At 41.2% G+C, this 22611-nt stretch overlaps 1 protein-coding gene across 1 annotated transcript in view; it reads left to right on the forward strand.

The window, feature by feature from the left end:
• The window catches only part of LOC306985304 (complement component receptor 1-like protein), an 88519-nt gene that overhangs the window by 54682 nt on the left and 11226 nt on the right, over positions 1–22611 (forward strand). Inside the window, exons 9-14 of the mRNA XM_079587394.1 lie at positions 16230–16424; positions 16685–16781; positions 16872–16948; positions 17108–17290; positions 17414–17587; positions 17749–17940. Of these exons, the coding sequence (XP_079443520.1) occupies positions 16230–16424; positions 16685–16781; positions 16872–16948; positions 17108–17290; positions 17414–17587; positions 17749–17940 (918 nt within the window). The remainder of the gene's footprint in view (positions 1–16229; positions 16425–16684; positions 16782–16871; positions 16949–17107; positions 17291–17413; positions 17588–17748; positions 17941–22611) is intronic.

The following is a 22611-nucleotide window of genomic DNA, read 5'->3' on the forward strand; positions in this document are numbered from 1 at the left end:
CGTTGAAGCCAGAGCCCCCGAAGACATCCTAGCACTGCTAGGGAAGCGTCGGTGTTCAAGTCCCGCTGCGGCCGGACCCTCACCGAAGCTCACCGCTCGTGCAGTCCCAAGCGAAGCGACTGTACCTGCGATCATTGCAGCCAACAGGCGTGTCTCACTGGCCGCTTGCCTGCACACAACAGCCGTTTTCAAGGCTACCCAGATAAATCCATTAAAGAGTGCATTTTCTGGTGTCCCGGCCACGGCCGACGGTGTTTCTTGTGTAGTAAATCTGCCCGCTGTAATGTGCACATCCCTACACACAAACACGGCCCCACACACAGGGCCCGCGCACATAAAATCGACTCAGTTCGATTGCGCGTTAAAAGTAGCACACGTGCCCACTACCCAGTGCCCACTAATGCTACCTCCTGCTCATCGCACGGTTTCTGTAAAAACGAAACCTGCGTGCAGGCGCTCCGCTCCGGCGAGCGATGCTATAAAGGTGGCAAACGTGCCCGGTCCCCAGTGCCCGCGTTCCCACACAAGCATCACGGTTCCTACGGAGCCCGTCCAGCCCTCCCTCTCCCGCCTGAAGGCTGTCGAGGGGTCGAGCGCGGACATTCTGCCCGCTTTCATAAGCGCGGCCCCGGCCTCAGATGTTGCGAGCGAGACATTACAAATGTCGCAGCTCACGAAAGCCGCTGTATCGCGAGTCGATCAGAGCGCGCTTTTCACTCAGCCCCTAGCTACACGTGCAGATGCATGGGAAAAGCTTCCCGGGGTTTCAAAATGGGTGATAAACATCATAAAAGAAGGCTATTCGCTACAGTTTCGCAGACGCCCTCGCCGCCACGCAGCGCGCGTCGAGACTTCGGTAGATTCGAATGTAGCACATCTACTTCGAGCCGAAATTCAGAAACTTCTGAGGAAAAGGGCTATCGAACCTTTATCTCAGGCTCAGAGCGAAGGGGGGCTTTACAGCAGATACTTCCTGGTACCCAAGAAAGACGGGGGTCTCAGACCCATACTAGATCTGAGGCAACTGAACAGAGCGCTTGTGAAACGCCAGTTCAGAATGCTAACGACCAGAAAAATCCTCGCGCACGTTCGCCAAGGAGACTGGTTCGTGTCAGTAGATCTAAAAGACGCGTATTTTCAAATACAGATTGCGTCACGTCACAGGCGATTTTTGAGATTCGCCTTCGAGGGCCAGGCATACCAGTACAAAGTCCTGCCGTTCGGCTTGTCTCTAGCACCCCGTACGTTTACGAAGTGCATGGACGCAGCACTCGCTCCCCTCAAACTGCAGGGTGTTCGAGTGCTGAACTATTTGGACGATTGGCTCATTCTAGCCCAATCTCATTCAGAGATAGTGGCGCACAGGGCCCTGCTGCTGAGTCACCTCGAGAGTCTCGGTCTCACAGTAAACTGGGAAAAGAGTTCGCTGTCCCCCAGTCAAAATATTTCTTTTCTGGGACTGGAACTGAACTCGCTGTCGATGACAGCGCAGCTGTCACAACAGCGCGCGCTGCGCATCCAGCGCACAGTCAGCTCATTTCGCTGCGGCGCTGTTCTCCCTCTGAAGAGCTTTCAGAAAATGCTAGGTCTGATGGCCTCAGCATCTGCAGTACTGCAGCTGGGTCTGCTGCGCATGCGCCCGCTGCAGATATGGCTCAAAGGGAGGGTGCCATGCAAAGCATGGGCCTCCGGTCGGCTTCGCCTCAAGGTCAATCAAGCTTGCGTTGCAGCTTTGAAACCATGGAGGTCAAAGGACTGGTACCTGTCAGGTGTAAGCCTAGGGACTTCCTCGAGTCTGAGGGTGGTGTCTACGGACGCATCCAACGCAGGATGGGGAGCGCTGCTCGAGGGCAGACCGCTGTTTGGCCTTTGGTCAGAGCGAGAGAAGCTCTTCCACATAAACTGCCTCGAGATGTTAGCGGTGTGCAATGCGCTCACTCGCTTTCGTCCCCTGATTATGGGCTGCCATGTACTGATACGTTCAGACAACATGTCAGTGGTGTCATACATAAATCGCCAGGGCGGCCTCAGGTCCCTGTCATTATACAGGCTGACCAAACGCCTCCTGATATGGGCGCGCTGCAACCTCCTTTCACTAAGGGCGGCGCACGTGCCGGGGCACCTGAATGTTGGACCAGACGTACTGTCCAGGAACCGCGTTCCGGCAGGAGAGTGGTCATTACACCCACACACAGTACAACTGTTGTGGAGGAAATTCGGCAGAGCAGAAGTGGACCTCTTTGCGTCCCCAGAGAACGCTCACTGTCTAGAATTTTTCTCGAAAAGCAAGGACGCGCTGGCTCATCAGTGGCCACGCCGCCCCCTATATGCTTTTCCCCCTGTCTCCCTCCTGACCCAGGTGGTGGAGAGGATCAGGGAGGAAGGATGCTCAGTGCTGCTAGTAGCGCCGCTCTGGTCGAATCAACCCTGGTTCCCAGCTGTGATGCAGTTAGCCAGCACCGCCCCGTGGCCAGTGCCTCTGAGGAGAGATCTACTCTCTCAAGCGAGTGGCTCGATTTGGCATCCTCGCCCGGAGCTATGGTCCCTTCATGTGTGGGCCATCAACGGGTATCCGCTGACCTCCCTCAGGGAGTGTTAAACACGATCACACAAGCTAGAGCTCCGTCTACACGACGGCTCTATGCGTCTAAATGGTCTGTTTTTTCTGGCTGGTGCACGTCTCGCGGCGTGTCACCCCCAGACTGCGGAGTGACAGAGGTTTTGTCCTTCTTACAAGAGATGTTGGATAGCGGGAGATCCCCTTCCACACTCAAGGTATATGTGGCGGCTATAGCGGCTTTTTCTGAAACCGCACACGGCCAGTCCATAGGAAGGAACGATTTAGTCATTCGGTTCCTTAAAGGAGCTAGGAGACTTAATCCACCCAGACCTCCCACAGTTCCCATTTGGGACCTTTCCACGGTGCTGGACGCCATGAAGGGTCCTCCTTTCGAGCCTCTTCAGGAGATCGATATGAAACACTTGTCGCTCAAGACGGTGTTTCTCCTGGCTCTCGCTTCAGTGAAGCGCGTTGGGGACTTACACGCGCTCTCAGTGAGCGCGTCGTGCATGGAATTTGGGCTTAATGACTCCAGAGTCGTGCTCAAACCTAAGCATGGTTACGTTCCAAAATCCCTAAACACACCCTTTAGGGCGCAGGTTATTACCCTGTCTGCCCTTCCGGTCATCGGGGATAATATGGACGAAAACTTAATCTGCCCGGTGAGGGCATTGAGAGCTTACGTGTCGCGCTCGTCTGCTTTCAGGCAGACAGAGCAGCTTTTCGTTTTGTTTAGTGGGCGTCTCAAGGGACTGGCCACTTCGAAACAGAGCCTATCCAGATGGATAGTGGACGCTATAGCTCTAGCGTACGCATCCAAAGGCATTCAGTGCCCTTTGGGTGTTAGGGCGCACTCCACGAGAAGTATGGCTTCTTCGTGGGCTTGGTCGAGTGGGATTGCCTTACAGGATATTTGTATGGCGGCAGGCTGGGCCTCACCGTCTACATTTATCAGGTTTTATAACCTCGAGGTACCCGCCTTACAGGCCAAGATATTATCGGTTTAAATAACCGTATTTGTTAGACTGACATTTCAGTCGTCTATTATGGCATTTTTATGCTGAAACTGCTAAGCGCAGTTAATTCCGTACTGATCTGCTATGCGCAGTGTATTCTGTACTGATCTGCTAAGCGCAGTCAATTCTATACTGATCTGCTAAGGCAGTCATTTTTGTGAGAGATGGTGGTTAGAGCCCACCTCTTTCAGGATTCTCTGTGAGTCCTACAGGTGATTATGTACTATATGAACCCCAGCTCAGTGCTCTGGGTCTATGGTGTCGGATCACTGCACACACGGCGTCTTACAGGGTGTTCCCCAATGCGTTGCTACGACAACGCAGTACGAGAGTATCTCTCGTAAGAGAACGTACTCGGTTACTAACGTAACCTCGGTTCTCTCTAGAGAGAGGAACGAGTACTGCGTTTCCTGCCGTGTATGCGCTCTGGTTGTTTCGCTGTTAAAAATCAGAGTTCATAAGCCTGTGAGCGAAATATATAGCCCTAAGCCACGCCCGTTTCGGCGGGACGTGACGCGGGAGGGCGCGAAGCGCCCTCATTGGGTGTGACGTCACTCAAGGGCTCGCTCGATTGGCTTAAGCTTTTGCCGCACAGCAGCCAATAGGCGCGCGAGCTGTCTCGCCTAGGTCTGTATGCTGTGGCAAAGCGTTTTACATAGATACAAAATTAAGGATAATTTTTTGCTTCAGTATTCTCGTGGAAAAGGATTTTCCCCAATGCGTTGCTACGACAACGCAGTACTCGTTCCTCTCTCTAGAGAGAACCGAGGTTACGTTAGTAACCGAGTACGTTTTCGCCAACCTCAACGATTTTGTCCTCTCCCTGAAAGAAGGCGGTGAAGTGCACCAAAGACACAGCCATGTCTAGCGGGATCCGTGAGCTAGAGCCGTGTGCTAGTGGTGTTGACGTTTCAAACGCGTCGAAAGCAGCGAAGAGTTGTAGTCCACAAAGTGTTCTCACACAAAGTCTACCCGTATCAAACTTCTACCCGCTAAATTGTAGCATTCTTCACACGAAAGATTATATAAAAAATTCACAGACAACATATGTTCACATTCATGGCACAATTCGAACGGGACCAGAAAATAATTATTTTCTCCCATTTACTTGCATTGACGGTTTTTCAACTTTGAGGTCCAGCGGGGTTTTACGGAGGGGGCGGGACTTACCAGCTCTATAGCTATAAAATTATTGTGACCGATGTGAAGGGGGAGGAGAATTTACACTTGCGTCACGTTAAGTCAATAAAACACTTCCGCATAGGATACACCTGTGTATCCTCGCTCATAGCTCCTCTGGAAGCCTCCTCACTCCTCGATCCTCGCCTCCTCACGGTGCAATTAGAGAATTGAGATGTCCTTCAAGATGGCTGAGCTCGATCGGTTTCCGGGTCATATGATGGAGGACGGAGGAGCGAGGAGACGAGGAGGGATATGAGGGATATTTCTTAATGTCAAGGAAGGATCCTCGGAAGCCTGAATTTCGAGGATGCTACGTCATCGACATCCGTCGAAGGACTGTTCCAATGTCGAGGATCCTCAGAATTTCAACCAAGGGCGGAGTCCTTCGTTCGGAAAATATCCCATATACAGGAAAGGGTGCATATGTGTAGACTTCGCGCACTTCGCGCTCTCAAATCGCCCACAATCCTATGCGCGCAGCTTTGCTATCTTGTTTTAAAAAAAATACAAAATGTCGGACGTTAGCGGAGTCGGAGCAAAAACGGGGAAATATGCGTTTAAATTTAAGTATATTTACGTTACCATACATTTATTATAACCGTCATATAAGTAAAGTTTAACGTTTAAATGCCAGTACAAATTACTACCGTATTGATATTACAAATTATACAAATTACGTTATGGCTAACCTGTCATTTAAACAATTGTTAGCTTGTTTGCCGTCACCAGCATTTCACATATTTTATCATTGCATGTGTTTTAACAGCTAGAATGTTGCTATGGACGCAGTTCTGTTCACTCAGGCAATACAATCATTTTTAAATCAATAAACTCTTTTTTAAATCAATTATTTTGTCTCAAATTATTGATTTATTTTGTTAGGTAGGCAGACATGTAATAAGCGGGATAATGTATAGCGAGCCAGTTTTTAAAACGAATACAACCCTTTTAGGTTTATTCAAGACCCCTCCGCTTCGCGTTAGAGTTCGCGGGGTTTCACTGACGGACGCAACGTGCACTTGCTAGAATGTTCCATTTACGTGTTCTCTCGCATCCTAAAGAGGATCCTCGCCTAGCCTCTGAAGGAAATGACTTGGAAGGACGCGTCCTGCAAAGGAAGTATCCTTCTTCTTCTTCTTGTAAGATTCCGGCAGTGTAGACGCTGCAAAGCGTATTACTGCCCTCCACAGGTCAAAGTTTGTAATAATAATAATAATAATTCGTTACATTTATATAGCGCTTTATCTGAGACCTCAAAGCGCTTTACATAGAAGGGGGGAATCTCCTCAACCACCACCAATGTGCAGCATCCACTTGGATGATGCGACGGCAGCCATATTGCGCCAGAACGCCCACCACACACCAGCTTACTGGTGGAGAGGAGACAGTGATGAAGCCAATCAGTATATGGGGATGATTAGGAGGCCATGATAGACAGAGGCCAAGGGGCATATTTTGGCCAGGATGTCGGGGTTACGCCCCTACTCTTTTTCGAAGGACATCCTGGGATTTTTAATGACCACAGAGAGTCAGGACCTCGGTTTAACGTCTCATCTGAAGGACGGAATTTGTACTAAATTCTTACATACAGTCCTGTGTCATGCAAGAATTGAAGAACTGCCTTGGAGATCAGTCTATGGTCGTCACTGTGTCCAAACAAAGATAAAACAGAAAAAGCCTTTACTCCAAGTCCTGAAAGTTTAATAAATAATATATTTCTTTCTGCCCTATACCCTCTGCATTCCAAGAAAACATGCTCTACTGTCTCAGGACTCCCACATTCACACAAGCCAGAAACATGCTTTCCTACAATGCACAGAGAATAATTTAACCCACAGAGCCCCAACCTCAATCTACACATTTTAACGGAGTCCCTGCGAAATAAAATGTTACACGAACATCTTTTCCTAACTTCAGGTTGAATAGAAAAGTAGTGTCTACCCCTAATTTCCTTTTCCCACCCTCTCTGCCATTCTTTTATTAAACCCTCTTTAATTCTTTCTCTCAGTTCCACTCTCCCTAATAATACATGGACATCTACTTCTCTTCCTAAGCTCTCCTTTGCAATGCTATCCACCCGCTCATTCCCCCTCACCCCAGCGTGTCTGGGACCCAGCAAAAACTGATGTTACAAGTAAAACTAATTCTAAAAAACACAATCAAAATGTCATTAACAATGTCAGGGCGAGCATTAGATTTTCCTACTTTTAAAATGTCTAAAGTAGCTGCAGAATCAGAGCAGATAATTACAGGTTTTACTTCCTCAATCCACCATAAAGCCCACAAAATTGCCATTAATTCAGCAGTTAGAACCGAGCTTCCATTAGAGATACGCCGACCAATTTCCAACCCTGCTCCACATACACCCCAAATCCAGCTCTCCCACTAACTGGATCTCTAGATCCATCTGTAAAAACAATCATTGTGCTCTCACTAATTGAATTAAGATATTCCTCTATTTTTGGTCCCACCTCCCACTTATTTTTTTCCCGAAGAAAAGCAAGCTCAATACTCAGTTCAGGCAGCACCCAATAGGGCATAGGTAACCAACTTGTGTGCTCTACAATACATCCCTGATCCATGTTCATCTTCCCTGCCCACTGATTTATTATGACAAAAAAATTATAGTATCTATTAGCTCCAGCAACCTCTTGCAACAAACACCTTGCAGGGAAGGTATGATTACACCCACTAAGTTTTACCCAGTACTGTCTGTAACCCAAACTTAATGCGTCTTAACCATAAGGGCATTTCTCCCATTTCAATGAGCAGGGCAGGGACTGGGGAAGTTCTGAAGGCCCCACAGCAAAGCCTCAAAGCCCAGGAAGTATCCTTGACATTGAGAAACACCTATGGAGTGCCGAAGTTATGACGTCACTTTGTAGGCCAAACAAAGGAAGTGAGTTAGCATTTTAGCACTTCCGGTTCCCTCGCCCTAAAGTCTATGGGTTTTTTGAATGGGCTTTTGCTAAATCGCCTGAAATAAGGTCTGTGGTTAACAAAGCCTCTAAATATTTTCACGTTTTGATCTATGACATAAAACACACCAATTATAACCTGCTTGTAATTTTTTTTTTAAACTTTATTGTGACTTAAAAACGGTGGTTGCTAACAAGTTGCTAAAAGGGACTACATCCTTTGGCGGGGACTTTAGACGTCATCAATACTAACCCGCGTTTCAGCCTCACGTTCTTTATTTCTGTGGAGAGACTAGGCTTGTTTGAGATGCGGCTTGCCTCGCCTGAATTGTATGCGAGAGTAGCCGGCTGAAGTGATGGGAGGAGTGAAAAAAGCGCAGGCAAGCCGGTGTTCTGTCGATGTAGCATACTTTGTCAGAATAGCATACCGGAAGTTGAGTTTTATAGCGGGGTCTGTCAATTTAGCCTACTTTGTCAAAACTGCATACCAGTGTTTGTGAAGGGTATGCTTCTTTGATGGCCCCTGGTTTAATAAAAATACAGTTTATAAAGGGGTATATTAATAAAAATACAGTTTATAAAGGGGTATGCTGTTTTGATGGCCCCTGGTTTAATACAAATACAGTTTATAAAGGGGTATATTAATAAAAAATACAGTTTATAAAGGGGTATGCTGTTTTGATGGCCCCTGGTTTAATACAAATGCAATTAGGTAATGTGTATATAATATGCGATATAATACACCAACACTTACCGCTTGTAATCTGGTATGCTGAAATGATGGTTTAAATTTAACGCATGCGCAATTCCACTAATTCCACTGCTGCGCATGCGCATTAACCGAAGGTATCCCATTCTGATGGGTATGGTGTTCCGTCAGAACACCTGGCAGTTCTCTCTTCTCGTAGTGGATCTGACACCTGTGAGATCAAAGATGGATATCGCGGGATTCACAGGATTCACGCTCGTGCACAGTGTTGCTAATAAACTGGATGTAATTTAAGATCTGTTGCTTTTATAATAAAACAAATATAATTAACAAGACACCCAAAGCACTGGTTATTTAATCCCATTCCAAATACGTGTTTATAATCATTTTGTTCTTTAATACAGACATGTGTTTTTATATATATTTTTATAAAAATTACATAATCCATATAGAGATCGCACTGTCAGAGATTTTGGGAATATTCACACATAATTTATACACATAAACCATGATATCAGAGTTTTAAAATCAAACATTTTAAAAGAGAACAATACATCATGGTTATTTAAACCAATGAGCATGAAGCTGTGTCGTCAGTAAGTCGTTTCCCATCATGCTTTTGATCAGCGCAGTCGGTGGAGAGCAACTGCGCGCAACTGCAGAATCCGACACCTGCGCCTTGCGCTCGCGATAGTGTTTTGACATACGTCAGCATGACATGAGAGCCAGGCGGACCGCACTCGGACACATTTCTAACCGGCATGCATCTCGCGCTGATCACCGGTGATCGGTTCTGCGCAGATTTTGCTCATCTCAAACAAGCCTACTGTTCGACAATGGTGTTTTGTTTTGTCCCGAGATGCAACCACAAGTAAACCAGCATCTAAGCTGCACTGTACATGTCCAGATTTATAGTGGTTCTCTCCTCGATCTATGGCCTTTCTGTCTAAGAAAAAGGACATACGATTGGAAATTGATACGGCCATAGCTAACGTTAGTACTTCTGAGATGGTAAAAGCGCGTTTTTTTCTGGCGAATTAGCAAATGGTATGCAAACATATAATCAAACATAATACAGTGAAAGATCATCTTTATTAAAGTTTATTTGGGGCACAATGATCAGGCATAATAATCGTAATTACAAAGAAAATAATATTAAGGTTTATATAAACTAACAAAATAATAAACGAATAAATAAAACATTAACAAAAGATAACAAAAATCTCAGAGAGGCACGCATAAACAAAATTAGTTTCTAACATTTTTGGTGAAAAAACGAATGGGTAATATTTCTCATGAAAAGGTGGATAAGTGTTCATACCATAGGGTTCATACACAGCGCAGATCATAATGAGCGAGAGTGTTTTTTAAATAAAGTTTGAGGAAGCTTGATGATGACGTTGATCCGCGACCACCTACAGTGGTGTGCTGTAGTCCGTTTATAGCCTACCGTTAGCATTTTATATCTGACGGCTTTATTTAGGCTTCAAAATGTATACATTTTGGATTAACTTGTAAAGATTATCTTGATAGACAAAACGTGTAAGGGTCACAACTCTTTGTTGAACACAGATCTTATTTTTGGCGATTTTCCAAAAGTCTATGGGGAAAATGCATAGCTTTTCGATCGAGGGAACCCATGCGCCGCCAACTTCCGGGTTGGCCTACAAAGTGACGTCATTACTTCGGCACCCTATGCTTTATGTTCCCACCCTCATGACACATCGGTAACGCCCTCTTTATCAGACGGAAATTTACTTCATGAGAACTTACTGTAAGATATCCACCCTCTCCCTGATCTCATTTCCTGAAAGTTAAACGGGCTTTATATACCAAACACAGAACATTGAGAAACCTCCTAAACACCTAAAGGTAAGGGTGCTTGAAACAAGGATTCATTTTCACTTCTCCGAGTAACGTTAGCTATATCTGTATCTACCACAACCGTTTGAAAAGACGTTATAATGAAGAAGAAGAAAAAGTATATATATATTGATATTGATGTTATATTATGTGTGACGGGTTAGGTTTGGGCTATGGACTGTGAACGGAACCGAGGAGGAAGGAAGCTCAGTGGCCATCACGCCCTTCCTCGCGTTGCCTAACACATTCTTTTAGTGTTAAGATTAGCTAGCCTGTATAAAGTCGAATGAAGCGTACTTGGATAACTAACGTAAACCTATTTTTATGCATTCGTTCAAATTATGTGCATGTTGTCGTTTAATAATATGACGTTAATAATTCAAACTTGTCTTGATTGTAATGCTAGCCGCTAACAACAGGCTAACAGAAACTAGTTTTGTTTATGTGAATCTTTTGTGCCTGTTTTGTTGTAGAGAATGCTAGTGTTAACTTTTGACTATTCAAAAATACATATTTTAAAAGTACATTTCTTAACGCGGTGACGCTAAAATGTCTTTTTTGTTTATTTGGTGCAGAAAACAAATAACATTGGCCTTGATTAAGGTTGACATTAACAAGATGGGATGCAAGGTGTTGTGGCTCAATGTTGCTCTACTTGCGTATCTTATGATCTGTGAACATGTCCGAGGTGAGTATCTATCTATCTATCTATCTATCTATCTATCTATCTATCTATCTATCTATCTATCTATCTATCTATCTATCTATCTATCTATCTATATATATATATATAGATTATTAGTGAACTACAATTTAGTTTCAGGTTTTACAGTCGTGCGTCCCATTTCGAGTAACGTTACTTATGCACTATTATACAGGTCCTTCTCAAAAAATTAGCATATTGTGATAAAGTTCATTATTGTCCATAATGTAATGATAAAAATTAAACTTTCATGTATTTTAGATTCATTGCACACCAACTGAAATATTTCAGGTCTTTTATTGTTTTAATACTGATGATTTTGGCATACAGCTCATGAAAACCCCAAATTCCTATCTCAAAAAATTAGCATATCATGAAAAGGTTCTCTACACGAGCTATTAAACGAATCATCTGAATCAACTAATTAACTCTAAACACCTGCAAAAGATTCCTGAGGCTTTTAAAAACTCCCAGCCTGGTTCATTACTCAAAACCGCAATCATGGGTAAGACTGCCGACCTGACTGCTGTCCAGAAGGCCATCATTGACACCCTCAAGCAAGAGGGTAAGACAGAAAGAAATTTCTGAACGAATAGGCTGTTCCCAGAGTGCTGTATCAAGGCACCTCAGTGGGAAGTCTGTGGGAAGGAAAAAGTGTGGCAAAAAACGCTGCACAACGAGAAGAGGTGACCGGACCCTGCGGAAGATTGTGGAGAAGGACTGATTCCAGACCTTGGGGGACCTGCGGAAGCAGTGGACTGAGTCTGGAGTAGAAACATCCAGAGCCACCGTGCACAGGCGTGTGCAGGAAATGGGCTACAGGTGCCGCATTCCCCAGGTCAAGCCACTTTTGAACCAGAAACAGCGAAGAGAAGCAGCACTGGACTGTTGCTCAGTGGTCCAAAGTACTTTTTTCGGATGAAAGCAAATTTTACATGTCATTCGGAAATCAAGGTGCCAGAGTCTGGAGGAAGACTGGGGAGAAGGAAATGCCAAAATGCCTGAAGTCCAGTGTCAAGTACCCACAGTCAGTGATGGTCTTGGGGTGCCATGTCAGCTGCTGGTATTGGTCCACTGTGTTTTATCAAGGGCAGGGTCAATGCAGCTAGCTATCAGGAGATTTTGGAGCACTTCATGCTTCCATCTGCTGAAAAGCTTTATGGAGATGAAGATTTCATTTTTCAGCACGACCTGGCACCTGCTCACAGTGCCAAAACCACTGGTAAATGGTTTACTGACCATGGTATTACTGTGTTCAATTGGCCTGCCAACTCTCCTGACCTGAACCCCATAGAGAATCTGTGGGATATTATGAAGAGAAAGTTGAGAGACGCAAGACCCAACACTCTGGATGAGCTTAAGGCCGCTATCGAAGCATCCTGGGCCTCCATAACACCTCAGCAGTGCCACAGGCTGATTGCCTCCATGCCACGCCGCATTGAAGAAATCATTTCTGCAAAAGGATTCCCGACCAAGTATTGAGTGCATAAGTGAACATAATTATTTGAAGGTTGACTTTTTTTGTATGAAAAACCCTTTTCTTTTATTGGTCGGATGAAATATGCTAATTTTTTGAGATAGGAATTTTGGGTTTTCATGAGCTGTATGCCAAAATCATCAGTATTAAAACAATAAAAGACCTGAAATATTTCAGTTGGTGTGCAATGAATCTAAAATATATGAACGTTTAATTATCATTACATTATGGACAATAATGAACTTGATCACAATATGCTAATGTTTTGAGAAGGACCTGTATGCTGTTTTGTAGTATAAACAGTGCGCGAGTACTAGTGTGTTCTTTGACCCGACAAGCTACGCCGCTCTCACGCAGTGAAAAATACATCGCGGATCAGAGAGGACACTGACAACGCGCTGACAGACCAGGTTACTTTAGGTATTAAACAAAGTCTCACCTTTCAAATGTGTTTTTTTTTTTTTAAGAAATAGAAACAATAAATACCGTTTTGTGGCTCTTTAATGTGTCTGACAGATCGCTGTGTAGAGCATCAGTTAAAGCTGCTCGTGAACCGATTATTTCTTCCTTCTAGTTAATTTATAGCATCAAATAAACATGAATGAACATAAGAAGGAATGTTGTTTTAACAGTGGAAAGGCGTCAGTAAACCGTTTTTCAAGTTCAAATCCTCCCATGTTAATCTATGGTTAATCTCATAGACAATATATAAGATGGACACAGCGTTGGATAGGTTTCAACGGAGAAAAGTGAAGCCAATTAAGCACTCACTTCCTGATGGCTGACCGTACTGCACAGGCTCAAACTGAGCTTGACGACGTAGATGTGACGTGAGCAACCTGTCTGACAGTTGTAAGTCTTCTAGTAGCTGTGCCGAGAGAAATCTGAATCATTCCCTTCCGAATCTCGCAGAGACGGAGAGCGTGAGTATTAGCTGTCCATGAGCTAGCAGCAGGAGCAACTTTATCACTCTCATGGGCTTCTCCCTCTCTAAAGTTGCTCCTGCTGCTAGCTCATGGACAGCTAATACTCACGCTCTCCGTCTCTGCGAGATTCGGAAGGGAATGATTCAGATTTCTTTCAGCACATCTACTAGAAGACTTACAGCTGTCAGACAGGTTGCTCACGTCACATCTACGTCGTCAAGCTCAGTTTGAGCCTGCGCAGTACGGTCAGCCATCAGGAAGTGAGTGCTTCTAATTGACTTCACTTTTCTCCGTTGAAACCTATGGGGTTGCTGTGTCCAATTTATATACTGTCTATGGTTCCAGTCCAAAATTGTCATGCCCTTCACTCGTTAACTTCCCTCCGTCTCGTTCACTCGGATGTACGTCATTGCTTACGTTGCACGAGTGCCAACTACTGGCGGAAACTGCAATGGGCTGAACATCCTAAGCCCTTGATCACTTGGAATCAGCTATGGAGTTGATATATAATTATTATTTTTAAATCCCCATTGTCTGCATACTTCCCTACTATATAGGCTAGTAGGTGAAAAACAGTTTGTGACAAAATAAGTATGTCCAAATTCGCAGTAATCATAAAAGAGTACCGGGATGACCTACTACTTCCGGCAAGATTCTGAAGTGTGTATACGATTGACACTTTACTAGCCTATCCCGTGAGATCCCACTAGCCTAGGCCATGGGAGAGGATTTATGAATGGTGGTGAAGACGTAACTGCTGCTGGTAGGCCACTGATAATGACAAAATGGCTAATGTAGTATGGTGGCTAATGTCCCGATGACATTCATACTACACACATTTTTACACTATAGAGCATTCTTTTTTTAGCGGTCATCAACGTAATTACTTACCAGTATTCAAAATAGGTACCTACTCAAGAGTATGCGATTTCATAATCATAGTTTTAATTACATAGCAGAGGGGGAGGGGCTATCAGATGCCGATGTTGAATGACAAAATAAACTTTTAAAATTCATACACTACATGGTTGAGTACATAGTGTATAGTGTGTCATTTGGAACAAAACAGTTTTTTGTTTTCCCAAGAAACGGGCAAGATTATATCCTCCTTTTTCCTACACTGGCGCTATGAGTAAATTATGGGAGTAACTTTCATAGAACTGTAAAAAAACAGATACTGGCAATAAACTTGTTTAAAGCTTAACTCATTTGTTAAAACTGGTACAATTAGGTGACATTATTCTCCTTGCCTCTCAACCATTTAACATCAAAAGGAAAAGTATAAAAGTGATCAATTACTTTCAGCAGACCATGAAAAACCCCAAAAGCTCAAGGGCTTTCAAAAGTAGTTGTGGAGCAATATTGTGGGTCAAATATTACTGTAAGAAATAAGAATATTTAAGTCTATATTATGTAACACAATACATATTTATCAAATGTTCCATCATTAATTGAAACACGGACGGATATTTCAAAGTGCTCTGCGTTTTTTTTTGTCAGGTAACAAATATTATATTGTCCTGCTTCAGAAACATTCCTGTAAACACTGCTGTTAGGAATTAGAAGTGAAAAGGGGGATAAAGCTTTAAATAATCTGTCTGAAAAAAGGAAACGGACGTAAAGCGAGAGATCTTAGTGCATTCCAGTGAATTGTTCATGGGATATTGTTCATTTAATCTGCTGAACAGACCACAAGAGCACTGTGTCTTTTAGTCTTTTTTTATGTATTGTTACAGTGCTAAAGTAAAAGAATAGAATAATCAGAACATGGAGAACTGAAAAGAGCTCTTTTCTTCTTGTGATGCCAATGTCCTAATGGATGAAAACAAAGCATGATGGAAAATTTACATTTCATTCAGTCAAACTGACAGATGAGGATTATTAGGAGCATAAGCTTATTAGAAATTTGTTTCTTTTCTTTTGAGTGGCACGACTCCATAACTGAAGTGCCATCCATATTTTAAAACCAGTAGGTTTGTTAAAAAAAGGTGGATACCATTTCCATTCTGAGAATTGTGTAAATCTAAAACTGTAATCTAATAATAGAAAAGGGCACATTGCAAGTTCATTCACTGACCAAAACCGTACACGCATGTATAACCTAGTAGCATAATGTTGATACTAGCAACTAATATTGCTTTGCAAACAGAAAAGTTGAAGCCTAAAGCTTGATGGTCATAGCATGCTGCTACTATACACAGAATTAACCGAATTCTTCTCTGTAAACACGGCAAACGCACACATGACTTCCATTTGCTTTTGGTCATGAAATGGATGCATGAATCCAAAATTATTTTACTTTTTTATATTGGCCTGCAACAATGTCATCAGGTTCAAAAACTCAGGCCGTTAGAATACCATATAGGCCAGCTCTTCTTTGTTGCCCTTATAATGCTGTCAGGACTGATGTAATCATGACCTTAACCAGCAGATGTGTTTTTGTCTACAGTTCACAAATAATTATGTAACCTAAATACATTTTGCAACAATAACAGTGCTATTACGGTAATCAACTTCAGCACTTGATTAACTAAGTTGCCGTTCTCAACACGGTTGTCTAAAATCTGCTTTAGGTTCAGTATTTGAGAGGGGCCAAACATTTTCAATTCTTGTAACCTTTGGCTCTATTTAAAAAGAAAATAATATTAAAATGATCTGTATGAGCAACATATGAAGAAGCATTGTGATTTAATTTCAACAGCACATCTTCCTTAAGTCATACTAAATTACTTTTATTTAAACAGATAATCACAATCTAGTCATTTGTTACCTAAATAAATCTAAGATGGTGTAGTAGTGCTAATAATTGTGAGGATGATGTATAGAATAGTATTGCATCAGATTACTGTAAAGCATATGTTTTGTTTCTCCACAGCACAGTGTACACAGCCTTCTTTTCCATCAAGGAATGCCATCGTGTCAGATTCTCATCTCACGACTCAAAGTTTCCCAGATGGATCCACTGTAACATTTGAGTGTGAAATTGGTTATAAACCAGAAAACTCAAGAGCATCTAAATCTGTTAAATGTGAGAGAAACCTGTGGACAAGTCTGGAATTAAATTGCATAAGTATGTACTATCAATCTTTTTTTTTTTGAGTAGATGGATAGTTTTTTTTTTGCCCTCAAGAGGAAATTTGTTTTCACCGTAGATGCGTACATAATACAAACACACAACATATTAAGATTAACATATTTCCCTTAAGTGCCTTTGAATGTTTTTTTTTAATCTAATTGAGATATGTGAAGGATGTACAGTACAGGTCAGCAAGTCCTTAAATTGCTTAAGAATCCTTTATAGCAGTCAATAATATATTTAATACTTTACAGAAAAATCCTGTGGGAGTCCTCCAGAAATTGATAATGGGAGATATGACTTCACTGGGATTTCGTTTGGCGACAAAATTACAGCGGTTTGTAACTCAGGGTAAGTGAAACCATTAAAGCCAGTTTCTTTGTGCTGTTTTTAGATTTAGATGTGCTGTAAGAATTTTTTTTTAATCTTTTTTTTTTCCAGATATATGTTAGATGGAATGATTAAAGACAGATGGTGCAGAGATCAGGTATGGGATGGCAGAGATCCTGTCTGTGAAGGTGAGGTTTTTTTTTCTTCTTAAAATTGAATGAAATATGACCTTGAAAAGCACACATTTATTCGAACCATCCCTGATGAGTCTAAACCATTATGTGCTCTTCACTTTGAAATGCATCTGAAAATAAGTATTTATTCACCAGGATTTTTTTTCTCTTTAGTGGTGAAATGTATGGCACCTCCAGCCATAGTAAATGGACAGCTTGAAGAGGCGCCTTTAGACAGTTATAAATATTCAGAGGTCGTGTCCTACAAATGTAACGTTGGGTTGAGTCTTATTGGAAGTCCAACACTTCATTGTTCTGAGAATGGGACTTTTCAACCAGATCCGCCAAAATGCATGGGTAAGTTATGGTTAAAATGCCAATCAAGAGATAAAAAAAAAGTTTATTTTCTTTTGATGAATAAAATGTTTAATGATTCATACAATTCATGTACATAAACTTGTATTCTTTTTTTTTTTTCAGACGGGTGTCCAAAGCCTGAAATTCCACACGCAATTAGAATTGGTGGAAAATCACCCCCCTATAAACTCAAAAACTTTATAGATTACAAATGTGAGGATGCCTATGAAATGAAGGGAGATTATCATATTGTGTGTACAGAAAATGGATGGAACCCTGAACCACCAAAGTGCATTGGTAAGACTAAAATAATTGTATTATTGCATGCTTGCACACCCTTTTATCTCCTAGTGATGTCACAGAAATTAGTGATGATGACTAAAATAGTACTGGATCTGTTAATGGAGTTATGCATCAGACCACTCGCTGTAATTCATATTACTTGTTTATCTCCACAGGGCCTTGTAGCCGACCTGATTTGGGAGGAAATGTCATTTTAACAGAGGAATTCCGCACGCAAAATAGTTTCCCATATGAATCCAAAGTAACATTTGAGTGCAATCGTGGATATGAGCCAGTTGACTCGACAGTGTCTAAATCAGTTACCTGTGTGGAAAACCACTGGACAAAACTGCTCTTAACTTGCAAAGGTAAGTACTTCCATTAAATTCCAGATCTTTCTTTTCTTTTTTCTTTTGTGAAACACAAAGGGAGATGTTTAGCAGAAAGTAAATGGGTCCGAGACATGTGATAAAACCACCATAGAGGTCACCCATACAATCTGTGCACAAAATTTCAGATCTTATCAGCCATGAAAGTAAGCTTGTATGACACTTTTATAGAGCAGAATTTTTTTCAATGAATTATCCTTTTTAAATTTCATTCATCACACAGTGCTTTAGGATGGTTTCAAAAGATTTGGAATATGGACCATAAGACCTCTATTTTAATTTTAGGATGCCTTTTGTGATCCGCTTTTTTTTTCTTTACTATTACTAGCGGCAAAAAAAAAGAGAGTTAACAGGTCATGTTAAATGATATATACAGTGCTGGTCAGAATTATTTGCCCCCTTGGTAAATAGGATCAAAGATGGCTGTAAAAAATAAATCTGCATTGTTAATCCTTCTGATATTATTCTTTTTTTAAATTAGCAAAACTCTAACCTTTCATTAAAGTAAAATAATTGAAAGTGGGGTATCTTTAATTCTGTGGGCCTAATTTTCTGCCAGAGGTCCTGGACATCTTGTTCAGATACATGACATCATGGATTGGATCAAATACCAACAGATAAACACAAATCGAAACCTAATAATGTGATTTTCCCACCACTCTCAATTATTTGACTTCAAAGAAAAGTTAGATTTTTGCACATTTTTAAAATATAATATCAAAATAATGACATTATTATTTTCCCAATAATGCAGATTTATGTTTTACAGCCATCTTTGATCATATTTACCAAGGGGGCAAATAATTCTGACCAGCACTGTGTATATATATATATATATATATATATATATATATATATATATATGTATGGGTGGGCGATATAACCAAAATCATATGATGATGTGAGTCATTTTATTTCACGATAACACTATACATCACAATATAATTATTTGCTTAAAGTTATGGTGTCAAACTTTTGATGCTATTGAATTATTTTTTTAAAACTAATACTAGCCAAACTAACATAAAAAATCAATAAAACTCAAGCTTACTAAAGCCAAGTAAACAATCAGTGATAAAATGGGGACAAAAAAGGCTACGATGGAACAGACACAAATTAAATGGACATACCTGAAAAACTACAAGCACTAGTTAGGACTATATACAATTTATGTAGTAGACTTTTTCTAAAGTAATCAAAGGTACAAAAAAACACTGCATTGTCTTCACAATGCAAATTAAACATACCTAGTTCAAGTGACCCAATTACGATTTTTGGTCCCACTTTATATTAAGTGGCTTTAAGTACTATGTACTTACATTGAACTTAACAATTTGATACAATGGACTAATTGTGTACATACATGTTTTAAATATATTAATTACATGTTTTAAATACTTATATTTTAAAAATACCTGCATGTAGTTACAGCTGTAATTAATTTATGTAATTACATTCGTAATTACACAGTTGACCCTTCCCTTACAACTTAACCCACCCTTATACCTACCCATACCACCACACCTGTCCCTAACCTTACCCGTATCATACCTCAATAGCAGCAAAAGTGTTTTACAAATACAACATGAACACAATAAGTACATTGTACTTATTTTTTTATGTAAGTACATAGTACTTAAAGCCACTTAATATAAAGTGGGACCCGATTTCTTTTTTCTTTTTTTTTCTCTCATGTGGCACAGATCGGATATGACCGGCGAACGTGTAAGCAGGAAAAAAGCACATGGATTCCGATATTCTCAGATCGGTTTCAGGCCTCACTCATATGTGGAAATGAATCAGATATGTGCATTTGCGTCTGCCATGTAAGCAGACAAATCGGATATTCCCCAGTAAAGCTCCGACGTCACCCGAATCCGCAGCCAAAAACAAATCATCCACCCGCACCAATCATTTTCTCTGATTTAAGTATCTGCACCCGATGGTCAAATTACTATTATTCTTACGTGTTGTATCGCGTGAGCAGTGTTCAAATTGTCAAAGCTCTTGGGGGTCCCAAAAAAAACGTAATATACATATTTTAATATAATACTATAATTTAATTTACTTAACTTTTTGTGTTTCAGAACATATTTTTGCAGCTGAGCATTAACTAACATTAACAAAGACTTTTCTCCACCCAAAATGTATGTACTAATCAGGGTTTTTCCTGGCTCAAAATAAGGCGGAGGTGCTAAAATCCTGATCATGTATTTTATTAAGATAATTAAATGTGTTTTTTTCGTAGACCATCATATAGCCTACTGTGTTTCCCACAGTATTTTTACGGTTGGAGCTCGGTACCTCTGGGGGGTCCGGGGGAGGGCATGCCTCCCTAAAAATATATATTTTTTTTTTACATTTTAAAGATAAATTCATTAATCTGGTGCACTTTGAGTCCCTCGAATCCGCTGTTAAAAATAAATAATCCACCCGCCAACCGCCCAAACCTATGATATTCTCTGATTTTCATAAATTATTATTATAAATTATTAGCTTTAAAGGGACAATAAGTAGGAATTACTCCCATCTAGTGGTTTTTGAAACATTGTTAATAAATAAATCGTGAGAACATCAACTTCATCACTGCATTTGCAGGAAGTGTAAAATCTTTTTTCTTATTAACTGAAGTAGCCTAACGCAATATTTTTACTCTAATAGCTTATCTTTCCCCACACATATGAACTGTGATCATGCAATAACGTTAACTTTACATCGCGATGCTGAGCTACAGTGAAATGATAGAAAATACATTATCTGTTATGGCAATTCGCCTCATTCGCGCAAACTGGAGTAGAATGAGGCTCGCGTCTGCCGCGCTAAACACCGCGCCGCAGGACCTCTAGACGCGCATAAACGCGTCTTTACATTGAAATCACTCGAGCCAGACGCTCAAGAGTGAGTGAGTAATCATTTTAAAATAAAATTGACTTTAATTAAACCACGGATCCGTGATAAGTTTTGTGATCCGTCTCGCCACTATGCAGTAGCACTATGATCACTTTGAGGGAAGGATAAATTTATCCTAAAAATAATTAAGCAGAGGCAGGGATACATTGACCAGAAAGGGGGAAATCCCACGCAATCCTTCCTTTTACGTTCTATGTTTGACTTTTTTGGCGACGATGTTTTCTTCTCCTGTGGCGTGGCATATGTATAGTCCATAATAACAATGCAATCCAGACTTTTAAACTTGCCGGTGCAGTTTCAAGCGCCTCTCACTGCTCTGCACCTGCGTTTCTGCTGCTTTCAGTCACGTCACGTGACTGGCTGGCTCTGAATGAAAACGCTTTGTGGAAACGCGTTGGGTTTGTACTTTTTGTCCCTCTCTGCTATTATAGTTTTGCAAGATGGCGGAACTACATGGAAGCCTCCGTGGACCTACCGTCCCATGTATATAAAGATAATAAATTCTTAATTTATAAGGATAAGTCAGATAATTGCCCGAGGTATTTGTACACCATTGAGGACATATTTATGAATAAAAATATTGATTTTAGATAATAAAATATCTAAAATGATACTTATTGTCCCTTTAACCCTTGTGCATTGTTCAAATTCCCATCCTTTCGTTATGTTCGTGGCTGAAAACAGCCACTACTTTAAACTGCTGTAAAAATTGATCAGATAAATATTTTTTTGCCATTTTCTTTGCATAAATCTATTAATCAACATCAGTCCTGTTCAAAACTACTAAATGTTTTTTAAAAAATCAAGATTTTAACTCTTTAATTGCCAAATTCATAAATTATGTCACTGATTTGGGAGGGGAAAAAAACACAAAATTACTTATTTTCAATATAAAATGTGATTGTGGACTGGATTTTTTTTTACCTTTTATCACAGTCTTGGACATGTCAAAGATTAGAAACAACATTGGTTTTGATGCATTGTTAGTTTTTGTGCAGCATCAGATTTTAACGTTTTCTCCCTCATTTACTGTTCGTGGCTGTTTTTGCCCCCATTGACTTCCATTATAACCACATTTTTTGATTGCAAAGCCATGACACCATAAAATCATGCATTTTTGATTGTTGGTGGTTTTCCCTGTTGGGAAGAGGTAAAATTAGTAATTTTTACTGTTGATAACCAGGTGGCACCATTAACCCTTTAGGTAGGCCTGTGCAAAAAAAAGCTTAGTTTCTGGCTTTTACATGGAGTTATATGGAGTATAATAGCATAATAAAGTGTGTGTGTGTGTGTGTGTGTGTGTGTGTGTGTGTGTGTGTGTGTGTGTGTGTGTGTGTGTGTGTGTGTGAGAGAGAGACCTCACCTTGATGCGTCTGAGAAAATCAAAATATGCACCTCAGCTCTCAGAACTACATGGAGTAAACAAAAACAAAGTAAGTGTATTTATGCATCTGCCTTTTGATGGTGAGAAATGCAGACTAAACAAAAACTAAGCAAGTGGATTTAAACACTTGCATGCAAGCCTGCTGGTCATTTGATGATGAGAAGAGCAGCAAGCAACATGAGAAAGGGCTTGACTTGAAGTTTTAGAGATGAGTATGCATGTCTTCTCCCTCTGACACCACAGACTCAGGAGAGGCAGATCCTGATTTGGATGTGGCACCCTCATCATCCTCTCTAGCTTCCACTGAAGGCGAGGAGGATTCGGAGGATCCTGGGTCTGGGTGGATTGGGAGAAAC

This window comes from Phoxinus phoxinus, assembly GCF_949152265.1.
Source record: "Phoxinus phoxinus genome assembly, chromosome: 18".
In the NCBI taxonomy this organism is placed as follows: Eukaryota; Metazoa; Chordata; class Actinopteri; order Cypriniformes; family Leuciscidae; genus Phoxinus; species Phoxinus phoxinus.